This window comes from Hemibagrus wyckioides, linkage group LG15, assembly GCF_019097595.1.
Source record: "Hemibagrus wyckioides isolate EC202008001 linkage group LG15, SWU_Hwy_1.0, whole genome shotgun sequence".
Taxonomy (NCBI): Eukaryota; Metazoa; Chordata; class Actinopteri; order Siluriformes; family Bagridae; genus Hemibagrus; species Hemibagrus wyckioides.
Window position 1 is genome coordinate 18,125,795 of NC_080724.1, and position 16,716 is coordinate 18,142,510.

At 38.4% G+C, this 16,716-nt stretch overlaps 1 protein-coding gene across 2 annotated transcripts; it reads right to left on the reverse strand.

Moving 5' to 3' along the window:
• Window positions 1-5,745: 5,745 nt before the first annotated feature.
• Window positions 5,746-8,741, reverse strand: LOC131366079 (uncharacterized). 2 transcript variants are annotated; one of them, XM_058410242.1, is made up of 7 exons: window positions 8,611-8,741; window positions 8,196-8,498; window positions 7,694-8,035; window positions 7,058-7,102; window positions 6,701-6,805; window positions 6,495-6,532; window positions 5,746-6,269 (listed from the first exon to the last, which is right to left on the reverse strand). In XM_058410242.1, exons 1-7 carry the CDS (start codon window positions 8,648-8,650, stop codon window positions 6,204-6,206), a joined length of 939 nt encoding a protein of 312 aa, XP_058266225.1. In that variant the 5' UTR covers window positions 8,651-8,741; the 3' UTR covers window positions 5,746-6,203. The 2 variants fall into 2 exon arrangements, with proteins under 2 accessions (XP_058266225.1, XP_058266226.1); XM_058410243.1 differs by lacking the exon at window positions 7,058-7,102.
• Window positions 8,742-16,716: the final 7,975 nt, after the last annotated feature.

A 16,716-nucleotide genomic window follows, 5' to 3' on the forward strand; every position in this document is an offset into this window, starting at 1 on the left:
TCTCATGAAGCGGATGTCACATACACCTTGACTCTGTATTGTTATAGGTGTTATCACCCAAATGGTCGGGTGGTACAAAATGGTAATCACAGTCACATATACCCTTTTTCGGTGATGGTCCTTGGTGTCTTGCTGCCGCTCCCATACTAATAATTGATTAGGTTAAGTATTCTAAATGTTTGGTAAGGCTGCTTTAAGCCAATGTAAAAATAAACTAAATAGAGTTAAACATATTTCTATATGATACGTTTTCCTTTTTGGAAATGATGTGTACTGTGGAGTGGAATCTGGGTTGAGGCATTTCTTACAGTGGAGAGACTTCTGCCTGCAGCCATAGCACAGAAACCAACCCACATCAGCTAATAAATACATTACTTAAATCACAAGAACAGACAGCTCCAGTATGGCTACTGTTTAGGGGACAAAATATTGTGAAAATCATGAACATTTTGATTACAGTTAAACACAAACAAACAAACAAACAAACATACAAACAAATAAAAAAAATAATTGTGAACCACAATAATTTGTGTATCTATTTGTAACTCTTTAAAACACATTGTCTGTTTGTTCGGAACAATGTATTTATATTCTTTTATATGCATATTCAAACCCCTCGTGAGAAAGAAGAAAACAAGGACCGTTATGTCTCCCAGATTGGCGTTACCTGGGCCCCAACCTGGAGCCAGGCCTGGGGCTGGGGCATGCAGGCGAGTCTTTGCCTATGGGACTCAGCCGAGCACAGCCTGAAAGAGCAACGTAGGCCCGTCTTCCCGTAGGCCCACCACCCACAGGAAGGAGCATAAGGGGCTGGTGCTATGTGATTTGGGTAGCAGTCATGGGCAGGGGCCTAGATGACCCAAACCCTGGTTAAAGAATCTGGCTCTTAGGACATGGAATGTCACCTCACTCGGGGGGAAGGAGCCTGAACTGGTGGGGGAGGCTGAGCAGTACCGCCTCCACGGACAGCCTGGGCTCTGGAACCCAACTCCTTGAGATAGGTTGGACCCTCTACTACTCTGGAGTGCCTCATGGTGAGAGGTGGTGGGCTGGGGTGGGCTTGCTTATAGCCCCCCAGCTCAGCTGCCATGTGTTGGAGTTTTCCCCGGTAAATGAGAGGGTGGTTTCCCTTCGCCTTCGGGTGGGGGATTGGGGGCTCACTGTTGTTTCAGCTTATGGGCCGAACAGCAGCAGTGTGGAGTACCCAACCTTCTGCTGCTGAACAGCAGTAGTGTGGGGTACCTGACCTTCTTGGAGACCATACGAGGGGTGCTGGAAGGTGCCCTGACTGGGGACTCCATAGTTATACTGAGGGACTTCAACACCTATGTGGGCAATGACAGTGTTACCTGGAGGAGCATGATTGGGAGGAACAGCCCCCCCAATCTGAACTTGAGTGGTGTTCTGTTAATGGACTTCTGTGCTAGCCACAGTTTGTTCTTAACAAAAACCATGTTCAAGCATAAGGGTGCCCAGCAGTAGATGGCTTTGTGGTCGTGTCATCTGACCTTTGGCCATATGTCTTGGAAACTTGGGTGAAGAGAGGGGCTGAGCAGTCAACTGAGTCTGAGTGGACTATGTTCTCCTCCTCCATTGTTGATGCAGCTATCAGGAGCTGTGGTCATAAGGTCTCTGGTGCCTGTCGTGGTGGCAATCCCCAAACCCAGTGGTGGACACTGGAAGTAAGGGATGCAGTCGAGCTGAAGAAGGTGTCCTATCGAGCCTGGTTGGCTCATGGGACCCTGGAGGCAGCTGATGAGTACTGGCAGGCCAAGCGAGCTGCAGCCCGGGTGGTTGTGGAAGCAAAAACTCAGGTCTGGGAGGAGCTTGGTGAGGCCATGGAGAAGGACTATCGGTCGGCCTCGGGGAAATTCTGGCAGACTGTCCGGTGCCTCAGAAGGAGTAAGCAGTTCTCTGCCAACACTGTTTACAGTGCGGGTGGAGAGTTACTGACCTTGACTGGGGATATTGGTGGATGGTGGAAGGAATACTTTGAGGATCTCCTTAATCCCACTGACATGCCTTCTGTAGAGGAAGCAGAGCATCCATTACCCAAGCTGAACTCCAGCAGCTCCTTGGTGGCAAGGTGCCGGGAGTGGATGAGATTCGCCCTGAGTACCTTAAGTCTCTGGATGTTGTGGGGCTGTCTTGGCTGACACGTCTCTGCAACATAGCGTGGCAGTCAGGGACAGTGCCTCTGGACTGGGCAACTGGGGTGGTGGTCCCTCTTTTTAAGAAGGGGGATCGGAGGGTGTGTTCCAACTACAGGGGGATCACACTCCTCAGCCTCCCAGAGAAAGTCTACAGGGTACTGGAGAGGAGAGTCCAACCTTTAGTCGAACCTCGGATTCAGGAGGAGCAATGCTGTTTTCGTCCTAGTCATAGAACACTGGACCAGCTCTATACCCTTCACAGGGTGCTTGAGGGTTCATGGGAGTTTGCCCAATCAGTCCACATGTGTTTTGTGGACTTGGAGAAGGCATTCGACCGTGTCCATCGTGGCATACTGTGGGAGGTGCTCTGGGAGGGCTGTTCGGTCTCTGTATGACCGGAGCAGGAGCTTGGTTCGCATTGCCAGTTGTAAGTCAGACCTGTTACCAGTGCCCCTTGGACTCCAGCAGGGCTGTCCTTTGGCACCAGTTCTGTTCATTATTTTTATGGACAGAATTTCTAGGCGCAGCCAGGTGGCGAAGGGAGTCTGGTTTGGGGACCATAGGATTTCATCTCTGCTTTTTGCAGATGATGTTGTCCTTTTGGCTCCTTTGAGCCAGGACTTACATCATGCACAGGGGCAGTTTGCAGCCGAGTGTGAAGCGGCTGGGATGAGGATCAGCACCTCCAAATGAGTGGCCATGGTTCTCGACCGGAAAAAAGGTGGTTTGTCCCCTCCAGGTTGAAGGGGTGTTCCTTCCTCAAGTGGAGGAGTTTCAGTATCTCTGGGTTTTGTTTACAAGTGAGGGAAAGATGGAGGTGAGATTGACAGACAGATTGGTGCAGCGGCAGCAGCAATGCAGTCTATGTACTGGTCTGTTGTGGTGAAGAAGGAGCTGAGCTGAAAGGCGAAGCTCTTGATTTACCAGTCAATCTACATTCCTACTCTTACTTATGGTCATGAGCTTTCGGTCATGACCAAAAGGACAAGATCCCGGTTACAGGTGGCTGAAATGAGTTTCTTTGTAAGGTGGCGGGGTGTTCCCTTAAACACAGGGTAAGGAGCTCTGTCATCCGGGAGGAGTTCGGAGTAGAGCCGCTGCTCCTCCACATCATAACATAAAACAAATTTTCTGATTTCTGTTAAAACATTTTTGTTTGGCTCGGGGAACAGACACAGTCTCAATGTTATGAACCCTGAGTGACGACTCACTGCAGCTAGCAGACGGTCGGATTAGCCCGCTTGTCTGCTCCCTGGCCCTGGCCCTGGATTGTCACCGATTAACTAGATCTGCTCTAAGACTATGTGCTATGCTGCAAGAAATGAGAGCAGCACCCTCCCAAGTGGGATGGACACCGTCCCATCCTAACAGGCCAGCCTTGCCCTCAAAAGAGCTCCAATTATCTATGAAGCCCACATTGTTTTCGGAGCACCACCTGGACATCCAGCAGTTCAGCAACCATAACCTGCTGTAAGCTACATCGCCACGCTGCATTGGGATGGGGCCAGAGCATACTACAGCATCGGACATCGCCTTCGCTAATTTACACACCTCTACAACATTACTCTTAGTAACCTTAGACTGACAAAGACGTATATCATTAGCTACTACATGGAAAACTATCTTTGAGAACCTGTGCTTGCCTAGGACCCTAAGATTACCTGCAATGTCTGTCACCTTGGCTCCCGGAATACACCTAACCTGTGCTGCTGGAGCCCCTAAAGGCCTTAAAATGGAGTCTCCTATAACCAGAGCTCTTTCAGGTTTCTTAGCGGGTGCTTCACTGAGGAAAGCAAACCTGTTGGACATGTGAAGCAGAGAGGAGTGGTGCTCCCATGGGCAAGCCTTGGCATTAGCCTTGGCTATTCGACTATGCCGCCAAGTCGTCACCCATTCGCCCCGCTGTGAGGGCTCTAATGCCGAAGTTGGGGGATTACTAACTCCACCTAAGGCATCCAGACTTTCCCCTACAGACACTACGCTACTCTCACTGTCACTAACCCTCTCTAGTGTCTGGATACGCACCTCTAAAGCTAATATCTTCTCCGTTAGAGAGCTAACTAGTGTACACTTATCACAGGTAAAATTAACACTATCGAAGGAGGAAGAATTACTAAACCTCCTGCAGCTCACACACTGTACAAGCTACAAAATATTCAGGCAAAAGAGAAAAAATTAGACTATATAAACATTGAATAAAAAATGCAGAAACAGGCAAGAACTCACGGTAAGCCATTATGTACATTATGTACACATGGGGGGGGGTAGCAAGGTTTGGTATATTTGCCTCCCTCTTGTGGTTCTGATTTGTCAGTTGCCTTTTTCAACATTGTCATCAAATCTGACTGAAGGTAACCTACGCCTCTGGATTCCTTATATACATGTCTCTGTAAGGTCAAACCTAAAAGAATCACCATCTTTTCAGTACTTTCTGTAATGGGTAATGGGAGCTTGGCAATAGATAACAGTTCAGTTCAACTGCAACCCTAATTTCTGGAGAGTCTCGATTTTGAAAAAAATACACACATTCCATGTCTCAATTCTACTGTTCCCTTAGAAATGGCATTCTTTCATACGGATGATAAAAAATGGAGAACTGAAGTGTTGAAAGACGATGAGATGATGATAATGATGATGAAGAGCTGAAGAAAGGATGCCAGCTGGAAGAATGTCTACCTGAAGAAAATTTGCTCGGGAAGAAAACTCTCTGAAAACTAAACTCCTAGTTGTATCATCCAACAAATGTGTGCCATCAGTTTCACGCCATAAGTATGGTGATCGTAAAAAAATATAATATTCACGGATCACAGAATTGAATACAAAATTAAAAAAAAAAGAAAAGAAGACAAATTACTGGGAGTTAAAAACTATTTTTTTTCCATGCTGACTTTACTCTCGTGCTTGTTCTTTCTGCTATTTTTTGCTTGTTATTTAATTTTCTCTTTATTCATGCTTTTCAGTTTTTGATGTTTTGTCTACAGCTTTTCCTGTTGCCTGGTATTCCCCCCCTTTAAAAAGTAATTAATTAATTGCCTAGTTTGCTGTTTTCTTTCTATTTATGTGCTGTTTTTGTAAAACCTACCTACTTTTGAGAGTCTGTTTTCTTTCATTTTTCATGCAGATTTTTGTGAACACTGCTTTAAATTTTTTGTGAAAACTTTTTGTTAACTGTTTGTTGTGTGACTGTCTACTTAAGCTATAATTTTTCTCTTAAGCTTTTAGATGCCTTTTTGTATGGCCTCAAAATCTATTTTTGTGCTGCCACTAGGGCATTTTCTCGGAGTCACAGTTTTGGCTTTACTTTATCTTGGTTTTTTTTCTGTATTCATTTTTTTTTTCTATTTATATGACATTTAATTTCTCTGCAACTGCATCCTCCATCTTCCCTTTCAGTCCAGCCTCAGATCCTAACACACTGTACACCAACCTTATAATATCTATCTATCTATCTATCTATCTATCTATCTATCTATCTATCTATCTATCTATCTATCTATCTATCTATCTATCTATATTATTTCTCTCTCTCTCTCTCTCTCTCTCTCTCTCTCTATAATGAATGCAATGTTTAAAGTACAGATTGGAAGTGTGTTTTTATTCATAAATATAGAATAAGAAGATTTATAGAAGAAGCAAAGAAGACATATAGCAGATATACACATTAACATAACATTAACATATAGCAGATATACACAGTTATATTGATTGTAGATCTCCTTCTTATGCATCAACAGCAAAACCAAAACAAAATGTACAATGTGTTGAATTAAATGACATCACTAAATGTCTATCCTGTGATCAGCTAGACTCATGACACAGGTTCATATTTAAACTTTAATAAGACATCATAATAAAGCACAGTAAAATCACGTTATAAGATGTTTTTAAGCCCCTACACAGCTGTTTGTTTCAGTTAATGACTGAGTTTCAACCTACATATGAAACTGAGGATCATTAGCACCTGCTTAGCATAATTGGTTAATTATACACCTGACTTGCAAATCAACATTATATTTAACAAAACAAGGGCAAAAACAAGAACATTGATATTCATATTGAACTCGTTCCAATGTTTTCATTCACAGAAGCTGAATCAGTGTTATTATCAGGATTAAGCTGAAAGCAGAAAAAGAGATAATTGTCACTTGCATCCTCTCACAGTAATGAACTCAGTGTTCAGTTTAACATGATCATGTGTTTTTATATGAAAGTGTCAATATGTCACATTATAGAATTATAGCATGTTCTCACAACAAGCTTTAAGAAAATAATGCTAGACAGTTACTTGAGTACATTTACACTCTCACACACTCATGCACTTTTACACTCACATTTACTCACTTTTTTATTCTCTTTATTCCTGAATGAAGGCATATTAGCTGTAATTATAAACAAAGACATGACATTTTCAGCAGCTCTGTGCGTGTGTGTTTACTGTATATATCTTTGTGTGGTAAAGACAAAATGTCATAACAAACTTGTACCTTAAACAGCCCAAGCTCAACTTAATATTCATTAGTCGTGTGTGTGTGTGTGTGAAAATTTACCTTGTGTTTTCTTGTGTCTCAGTGTGTAGATGATCAGCAGTGTACATCCTCCGATCAGCAGCAGAGTCACACAGACACACACTCTGATGATGATAACAGAGGAACCTGGAGACAGAAACACAGACAATACAGAACAGGAAGAAGCCAAATAACTTCATATCTGGCCATAAACACATATATTACAATTTAATGTGTGTGTGTGTGTGTGTGTTTGTGTGAAAACATGTTAGCTCCATTTGCACATCTCTGTCTTGCTCTATTGCAAGCAGCCAAAAGAAAGAAAAAAAAACGATGAAATGAAAAATGAAAGAGTAAGTTATGTATAAAGAGTGAGATTAAAGTGTGAAGAGTTCTTACTGAAACACACTACAGATGGAGTTTCTAAGGTCATCAGGTAGGTGCCTGTTGTTGTTTTGTGAATGAAACAATGGACATGTTATCTTTATAGCTTTTAAAAAGTCATGACTGAGACAAGACTCTAATGCTGTCTGAGCTCTCAGTTTTAGTTCTGGTAAAAACAATTTTTTTGGCTAATCATTCATTTTCAAAATGGCAAAAATCAAATGTTTACCTGAAACATGTAGTCTTTCTAAAGTAGGAGTAATATCTCACTGACCCCTCTCCATTACTCACACCAAATAAATAAAATACATCACTGATCATGAAACTGTAACACACTTATCTCCTGACTGTAACACACTGATCCTCTGCCATTATACATTTCACATGCATACAGCAAGAAATACGTTATAATGTATTATTATTATGTATTATTATTTATAATGAACTGGAATTCTCTGGGATTTCCGTCGGGGCTGCTGATGCTGTCATGTAGGCTTCTATTGTTTAAAATACAAACAACAATAATCCATGACATTGCCAATGTTAGTATAATGTTATATAACTTTAAAAGGCCATGACTTGGGCCAAAGGCAGTTACTGCCTGTGAGAAGTCTTCAAGTAAAATGTTTTAATATGACAAAAAAGTTTCACCTTTTACATGAAGCTGAATCTCTGTAAAGAAGGAGTAATAACCAACTGCCTCCACTTTGTTCCACACTCCAAGTAAATAAAATACTTCATCAGCTTCTTTCACGTTGCTGATGTTCAAACTGAAAACTTTAGCACTTCTGTCATCAGAAATGGAGAATCTGCTGTTCTCAGTTGTTTTTGGAAGTACTTCGGAAGTATTAATAATTTCCTTGACAGAAGTCTCATCATCCACTGTATAGACATACTTGTAGTTTTTTTCATACTCCCCTGGATATTTACAAGTGATAGTTATATTCTGCCCAAGATGAGCGGTCATTATTTTTGACACACCACAAGATGAATCTGTCAATTATACAAACAAGACAAATAAATAACAATTAATAGGCTCAACAGCTGTCTAATACCTTATTACTGTATTAACAATGCCTTTGATGTACAAAAATGTGGCATACATTTAATTAATTAAAAAATGTAACGTGAATGATCTTAAATATTTCCGAACCATTGCGAACTTTTAGGTTCATGATGTAGTTCTTCTGATCCTCTGCTCCAAATATGTATGTTCCAGCATCCTGTGGCTTCAGCTTTCTGATCAATACTAAGAAATTTCCCTGTGTGTTTATGTACAGCATGAATCTTTTGTATTGAACTTGGATGCTTGGGCTGTGGAAACGTATTATATCATTGCAAACACTTTGTTCCATCTTACAAATATATTTAGTATGGCTTGGATTCCATTGTATATCAGAGGTGATAATCACGCTTCCTCCTGAGTAACCATTCACATCAGTGCAGTCTACTGGACCTGTCAATCAAAAGAAAATCTCACTCATGAAAGTAACCTCACTGAGCTTTCAATATTTTCACAGTCCAGGATAAATAACTTCACATGCAATTATTAAAGAAGAATATCTGACCTGAGATCAGGTAGAGGATGATGAGGAGGAGGATCTTCATCCTGGAATGACATTCTGCTTCACTTCACTTCCACTCCTTAACAGACATTTGCTCTGTCTATCTCACTGAGAAAAGTTTTACTGATCCTCACTTCTACTTTGTGATCTGATGTCATTCTGTCTTTTTTAGATTTGTCATTTCCTCTTTTCTCACAATGCTGTTTTCAGCAGAAAGAATGTAACACTTAGAATTGTGCTGCAGAGAGATGCATGAAACCCATGTAATGTTTTTAGTACATAATGTTTGCTTTGTTAAATCTTTTTGGTCACAATATTTTATTTCTTCTTTTTTGGGGTTGTGTTTTATCAGCTGCTTACATACTGTATATAGGTGCACCTGAAAAGATAAATAAGTAAAAACATAAAATCCTTAATAAATAAAAAAGTTTATTTATTTATTTATTTATTTATTTTTAAGTAACTTAATATCCAGATCTTTATAAGCACAATGGCTGAATATTGTATTGACAATGCACTGATAGTATATCTTGATAGTAAGACAGGGAACAAGACAAGGTGTATTTTGGTGTCTTATTCAGGAAATAAAAATGTAGTCAGGTTTAGGCAACTATCATAACTGACAGGTAAAGGGATGTCACACTAAGAATGATATGTATTTGTAGGTTTTTATTGCTTTTTCTGAAGTTTTTCTAAGTTTTACTTAAGCATATATACTACCAGTCAAAAGTTTGGACACACCTTTTAATTCAATGTTTTTTGTTTAGGGATTTATTTTCTACATTCTAGAACAGTACTGGAGATTTCAAAACTATGAAATAACACACATGGACTTAAGTAATCCATTTGTAATGACAACAAAAAACAGTCAGTTGTTATTTTAAGACACGTAGGTCAGGAGTTCTGGAACTGTTCTTGCAAGAACAGTATTGTCAAGTGCATTTGCAAAACCCATCAAGCACCATGATGAAACTGGCTCACATGAAGACCATCCCAGGAAAGCAAGACCAAAACTGACCTCTGCTGCAGAGGAGAAGTTCATTTAGAGTTACCAGCCTCAGAAATCACCAATTAACAGCACCTCAGATTAGAGCCGTTATGAAGGCTTTACAGAGCATCAGTAGCAGACATATCTCAATATCAACTGTTCAAACGAGATTATTGTGTATTTCGGCCGCCTTCAGGATTGTTTTACAATGTAGAAAGAAATAAACATCAGGAAAGACCATGGAATTAGAAGATGTGTCCAAACTTTTGACTGGTAGTGTATATATATAAAATTACAAGTTAGAGCATTAAGGCAATATTAATCATATTAATCACAAGAAGCATTAAAATGTATGAAAATAAATAACCATGATTAAAGAGCAGGAAAATAGGTAGTTTATTATGAAGAGTAAAACAGATTTTTTTCAGTTATTATCAAATAATAAGGACTCAGTACTTTGCACAGAGAGAACACCCAGGGCTACTACATGTAATACCACATCTATTTTTGCAAGAAGCTAGGCTGCAGAAACCAGTCTGATGGAGGATGTGGACGAGATAAATAGATATGTAACTATAAAGAATGCTAACCACAGCTGCAGAAGACCACAGCACCATGCATAAATATGAAATAATTGAGCTAAAGAGAAGAAATTTAAAAATACAGTAGATAAAAATAAAAGTTCAAGAATAATCCATAAGACTTCTGCACAAAGATGAGGCAATAATTGATGAGACTTCTGTGCAAGGATTGTTTCTAAATCCCACTAGTCCAAAATTTGAGCTGCTCAGTTAAGCACAGGTCATCAACAGGCCAAATCACTTTAAATATCAGTTGTACACCTTCAAATATTCTTATAACATGGCTATTCAATTTTCTTATAACATCAAGAATATTCCATAATAGCAAAAGATAATACTGCAGTTTCAGAACATAAGTAACACAACATTTCCATGTTAACTAGCACTGAGTCATTTTTTATAAAGCTGATGTTCACAATAATCTTATGTGTAAACTGTGACTCGATGAAGCTAAAAATATTATATTATAATAATAAGAGAGTGCATGTTCTATTTGGTGTAAGATGAGGGAGTTGAAGATCTTAATGTAGAAGATTATTGCAGCATCGCAGTGACAAAATAAATGAAGTACTTTGGGTTCATCGGAGTCAAGAAGAACGTAGGACAAATAAAGCTCAAACATATTATACAGTGTTTCCCATGTGTAATTTGAATGAGTTTTACTTTAAATGTAAATCAGTGTAAGAACTGAGTATCACCCAAATGGCTGGGTGAAACGGTCATCTAGCCAGATGTCCTTAAACGGAAATCACGGTCACATACACCCTGGCTAGGTATTGCTATTGCCGTTATCACACAAATGGTTGGGTGGTACTAAATGGTAATCACTGTCACATATACCCTATGTTCCTTGATACCCTTATGGTCCTTGATGTCTTGCTGCCACTTCCATACTAATAATTTATTAGATTAAGTATTCTAAATGTGTGGTAAGGCTGTTTTATGCCAATTTGAATATAAACTAAATTGAGTTAAACATACACTACCAGTCAAAAGTTTGGACACACCTTCTAATTCCATGGTCTTTCCTGATGTTTATTTCTTTCTACATTGTAAAACAATCCTGAAGGCGGCCGAAATACACAATAATGTCCTTTGAACAGTTGATATTGAGATATATCTGCTACTGATGCTCTGTAAAGCCTTCATAACGGCTCTAATCTGAGGTGCTGTTAATTGGTGATTTCTGAGGCTGGCAACTCTAAATGAACTTCTCCTCTGCAGCAGAGGTCAGTTTTGGTCTTGCTTTCCTGGGATGGTCTTCATGTGAGCCAGTTTCATCGTGGTGCGTTTTTGCAAATGCACTCGACAATACTGTTCTTGCAAGAACAGTTCCAGAACTCCTGACCTCCGTGTCTTAAAATAACAACTGACTGTTGTTTTTTGTTGTTACATATGGATTACTTAACTCCATGTGTGTTATTTCATAGTTTTGAAATCTCCAGTATTGTTCTAGAATGTAGAAAATAAATCCCTAAACAAAAAACACTGAATTAGAAGGTGTGTCCAAACTTTTGACTGGTAGTGTATTTCTATATGATATGTAAGCCTATTTGGGAATGAGCTCCTTCAGATGTGTACTGTAGAGTGGAATCTGGGTTGGGGCAGTCTGTAATTTCTTACAGTCCCCCCATTTATGTTTTTGGCCCTGAAGCATCACATCACTTCCTTTACACAGATTACACCTCCCATGTCGGGCAGGTGCCCAGTGCTGGTGAAGCCCTACTGTGTCTTCCTTCAGCCCTCAGAGAATCTTACCCATCATCGAGACTTCACCTCATGCACACTGAGGATGATGAAGTGGAGGATCTTCATCCTGGAAAGAAATTCAGCTTCACTTCTACTTCTTTATTTCTTTTGAAATTTTCTCTGTCTATCTAACTGAGGAACATTCTACTGATGCTCACTTCTACTTTGTGATCTGATGTCATTCTGTCTTTTTTAGTCATTTCTGTCATTTCCTCTTTTCTCACAATGCTGTATTCAGCAGAAAGAATGTAACACTTAGTATTGTGCTGCAGAAAAGTGGATTTTTAAAAATATATATACACGCGTACTATACATAAACTATCAATATTAAAGTAATTTAGCAAAGTGTTTAATGAATATATTGTTTTTTAGATAACGCTGGTATTGCACAAAAGCTATATTAAACTTTTGCAAATGTCCAGAAGACTTTTTTGGCGAGCCTTTTTATTATCTGTATAAATCTGAGCCAATATAAATTCTATAAATATGTTCCTTGTATAATCATACTAGAAAAACACATTATGTCATTATATCACGTAATTTCCTGATCATTAGAAGATGGCAAAGAGCACAAATAGTTGAAATACCTCATTCTGAACTGTTTTTAAGGTTTAAAAGCAAATTCTGCTTTTTCTCTATGCTCTTCTTATAAAGATTTTTTTTTTCAGGCTCCGGATAATTCAAATACATATTATTTTATATACAAAATAAAATTTTGAGAGGTTCGAAATTTGCATTTCCTGTGATGATTGCTGTATTAAGTCAGCTGACATCAACTTGGAGGTAAATTTCATCCAGTTAAGTGAATTTGAATAATTCAGTGTATTTTCTAAAAATTTTTAATGATTCAGACAGCATTGACCTACATGCAGAAATGCATTTCATATGATCAGATAAAGACTAACAGTGGTTAGGGAGGCATCAACAGGAAATGCTATTTCAGAACATGTGAAATGTGTCAATGTGACTGCATCAACAGTTTGAAAACATACAAAAAATAAACACACACAGAACCTCAAACTGAAGAATCCTGAGAAGCAGCAATGGCTAATAATATATATAGTTAATGTAATATAAGATATAGATAATGTTGGTATTGCACGAAAGCTATTTTAATCTTTTTAAAGGTTTTGCAAATGTCCAATGTTTTTCAGCTTTTTTGTAGAGACTTTTTATTGTCTGTATATGTCTGCATATGTCCCTTGCATAAACCAGACTAGAAAAGCTATGTGTAATTCAAATGATCATGAATAAAGAGATGACAACAATCACAAATACCAGAAACTGTTAAAGAGGGAACCAGGTTACATATATGGGATACATGATAGGTTGAAAGCCCTAGATCCTGAGCCAGAACTGAAATGGTCTCATGTGCAGAAGACCCAAGGGGATAACGTTGGCTGCTGCTGCCATGAGAACTAATGACCTCTGAGCCAGAGGACAGATAAGTGTAGGCCTAGTTTAATGCTGTTCATAGCAGTGAGGATCAAACTCACACATGAAGGAGACAGTTATGCCTGCATCATGGTCGAGTCCCAAATTACCTCTTGAAAAGTGGTTTCCTGAGTGAAAGAAAGCATACTCTTCCAGGGTTCAGCCTGAGCCCTAAGCACCTGATGTGTGCAAGCATGACTTGATGCCCTGCTACTAGTACTTTCAACTGAGCTAAGATGAGCAACTTGTTGATATAATTCAGTACATGGATGCCCTGGAGTGGCTCAGGAACCAGGGCTTTATCTGTGCACTTTGTGGAGGTGCCTGGAGACTGAGTTAGACCAAAAGAAAGAACTGAATATTGGTAGGCTTTGCCCCAAAAGCGAACCTGAGAACTTTCTGTGTTCTGGCTGTATTTCAAAGTTAAAGTATTCATCCTTTATATCTGTTGTGACAAACCACTCCTCTGAGTGGCAACCAAACCACTGAGCTGATTTGTGACAGGTTAAGTTTGAGTGTCAGCATCTTGAACCTGTACCTCCTCAGAGTTTGAGTCAAGGTATGCAGATCTAAAATTGGACAGAGCCTCTTGCTATAACAAAATAGACAAGACAGATGCCAAAATAGACAGAGAATTCACACGGACAGACAAACAGTTTCTAAAAGGTTCAGTAATCTTTATTAATGAAATAACTCTTGTTCATAGTATCAGAATCAACTCAACACTTACAATATACAGAGTTACAATATACAGAGAAATGCATCTAATCCAATTGGGAGAAACTTCATTATGAAGCAAGACAATGACCAAGACTACACAACACAACATATGGGAAAAAGGGAAGGGTTTTAGATTGACAAAATCATTCAAAAGATCTTAACCCAACCCTGATACATTGATTGCTCTCTGGACAACTCTCTCCAGCCCCACCAGAAGGTTTTAGACTCGCAAGAACAGACTTTTTTTTTTTTTTAGAAAATCAGTAGGACTGGACAATTTTGGGGTGTTAATCATGTAAAGCTCCAGAGTCAGCACAGCCCTAAACACATGGAACTAAGGTAGTACGAGAAATTAAAGCTGTCATCTTCACTTATCTGTTAAATTGCTTAAAATATCAGGGACAGCTTGGTCTCTCTCTCTCAGTCGTTCCTCCACAACACTTTAAAACCTCCTGTCTTCTTCTCCCCTCCTGCTTTTCATCTCTAGCCATGACTATACAGTATGTAGTCAGAGTAAAGGCTCTTGAATATTAGTTATCACAATCTGCTGCCACCATCAGGTGAAAGAAGATATTGCAACCTGTTTTTCAAAGAGAAACCAGAGTTAACAAATATTCATTTAGACTTCAGACACTCCCGGCTAAGATAAAAAAAACTTCACTAGGGAACTAATAATGTACTATTGAAATAAAAATTCTTGTAAACATTAATTTGTTGTTGGTCTTGAGCAAAATATTCCTCACAGACATTTAACTTCCCCTCCTCTATAAAGAAATAAACACAATCAGTTAGGATAGCATTTAAAATAGTCCTAGTTAATAAACTTACAGTTTACAGCTTTCTCTTTAAGGTCTTTAAATAAACTCTTTCTCTTTCAGGTCTTTAATTAAAATCACAACAAGCCAGACCACTTTATAATATCTACAATAATCTATACAATCTTTATTTGTTATTTGTTCTGTTCTTTTCCTCTTCTTCTTATTTTTGGTGCTGTCATTGAAAAACGTTTTTAGGGTTTCCTGAAAGAGAAATGTGAGTGGTTTAAGTCTAAACAGCATGTCTGAGTTTTGCACAGCTATATAGTGATGACGAAAAATATAACGAAAATGTAGCCAAGGATGGAGTGAACGTGTCCTAAAGAAAATAAATTTCTTCATAATCATGGACTCCATCACTTCAGGGTGCAGTAAACTTGAACTGCCAAATCAACATTTATTTGGCTCAATAACATATATATAAAATTTGCTTAAATTATAATATACACAGCATATATAAATTATATTATTATTATTATTATTATTATTATTATTATTATTATTATTATTATTATCATCATAAAGTATAATAATAATATAGTACTAACAATAATAATAATTCCCACAGGGTGCCACCAAAATAGAAATTGCCCTTAATAGAAAAGCATTAGCCATGCTAATTTCAATTATTATAACATAAGCACATGTACAGTTAATCTAAAAGTCACTTTATATTTATATTATGATCACTTTATCCTGGTCGGAGTGGATATCATGGAAACCCTGGAAGTGAGGCATGGATACAAGTTAAAAGGAACAGCAGTCCATCTCAGGGCACCATGCATGAACATTCACGCCTATAAGCAACCTGGAGGAAACCCACACAGATACAGGGACAACATGCACATAAACTCACACAGACAGAAACCCATGCTCAGGATCGAACCAGTGACCCTGGAGCTCGTGATACTCACTTCACCAATCGATCAATGTATAAATAAACACCTTAGACAATAATTTCAGTGCTTTCAAGCATTTGTAATTTTCATGTCCTAACTTCATGAGTTTTATCACGGGAAAGACATTTTGTAACAGTCGTTTTAACTCATCCACAAAAATAATAAACTGGTAGTAACAATTTTTTCTAAACACCTCCAAAATTGTTATGTAATACATGTTCTAAATGCTATGAAAAAAAGCATTAATGATTATTAGCTGGGTTCCCCTGCTTTGTATAATTATTCCTATTTTATCCTAAAAAGCTTACATCATTTCTGAGCCTTAACTGCCTACATGGTACTGAACTATTTGGTGGGTTAAAGAGTAAACCCAACAGATTTGACTTACTGAAAGAAACCAGAACTCTCATGACTATGAATAAAACAGCAAACACCAGCATACTTTCTTACATTAAAAAGGCGGAGACGACAGTCATCCAGAACAGGAAAATTAAACAGTTTCTTTTATTCTTGTTGTTTTGCTTTCATTACAAAATTGCATACATTCTAAATTTGAGTGGCTTGCAATAAAACCCCAGCTTTTAAACATTTCCTACTATATGTAGTTAAACACCAAAATACAGTGACCCCAAAAGGTATTTAACACTTAAGCAGTACTTACTAACGTTAGGATTTCACTGAATTAGTAAACAACATGTCAAACTAAGTGACATTTATTTTAAAATTATGCCACAAGCACAAATGTATAACTTTTAATTTAATTAATTTAATTAATATATCCATATAAATAATGGTCTCATCAACCTTTTAATAATGTTCTGTTCATACAGTGCCTTGCATAAATATTTGAATTTTCACACATTTCCACCAAAGAAAAGAATGATGCCAAACCATTTTTTTGTAAAGTTTATGAGTTTTTTGGT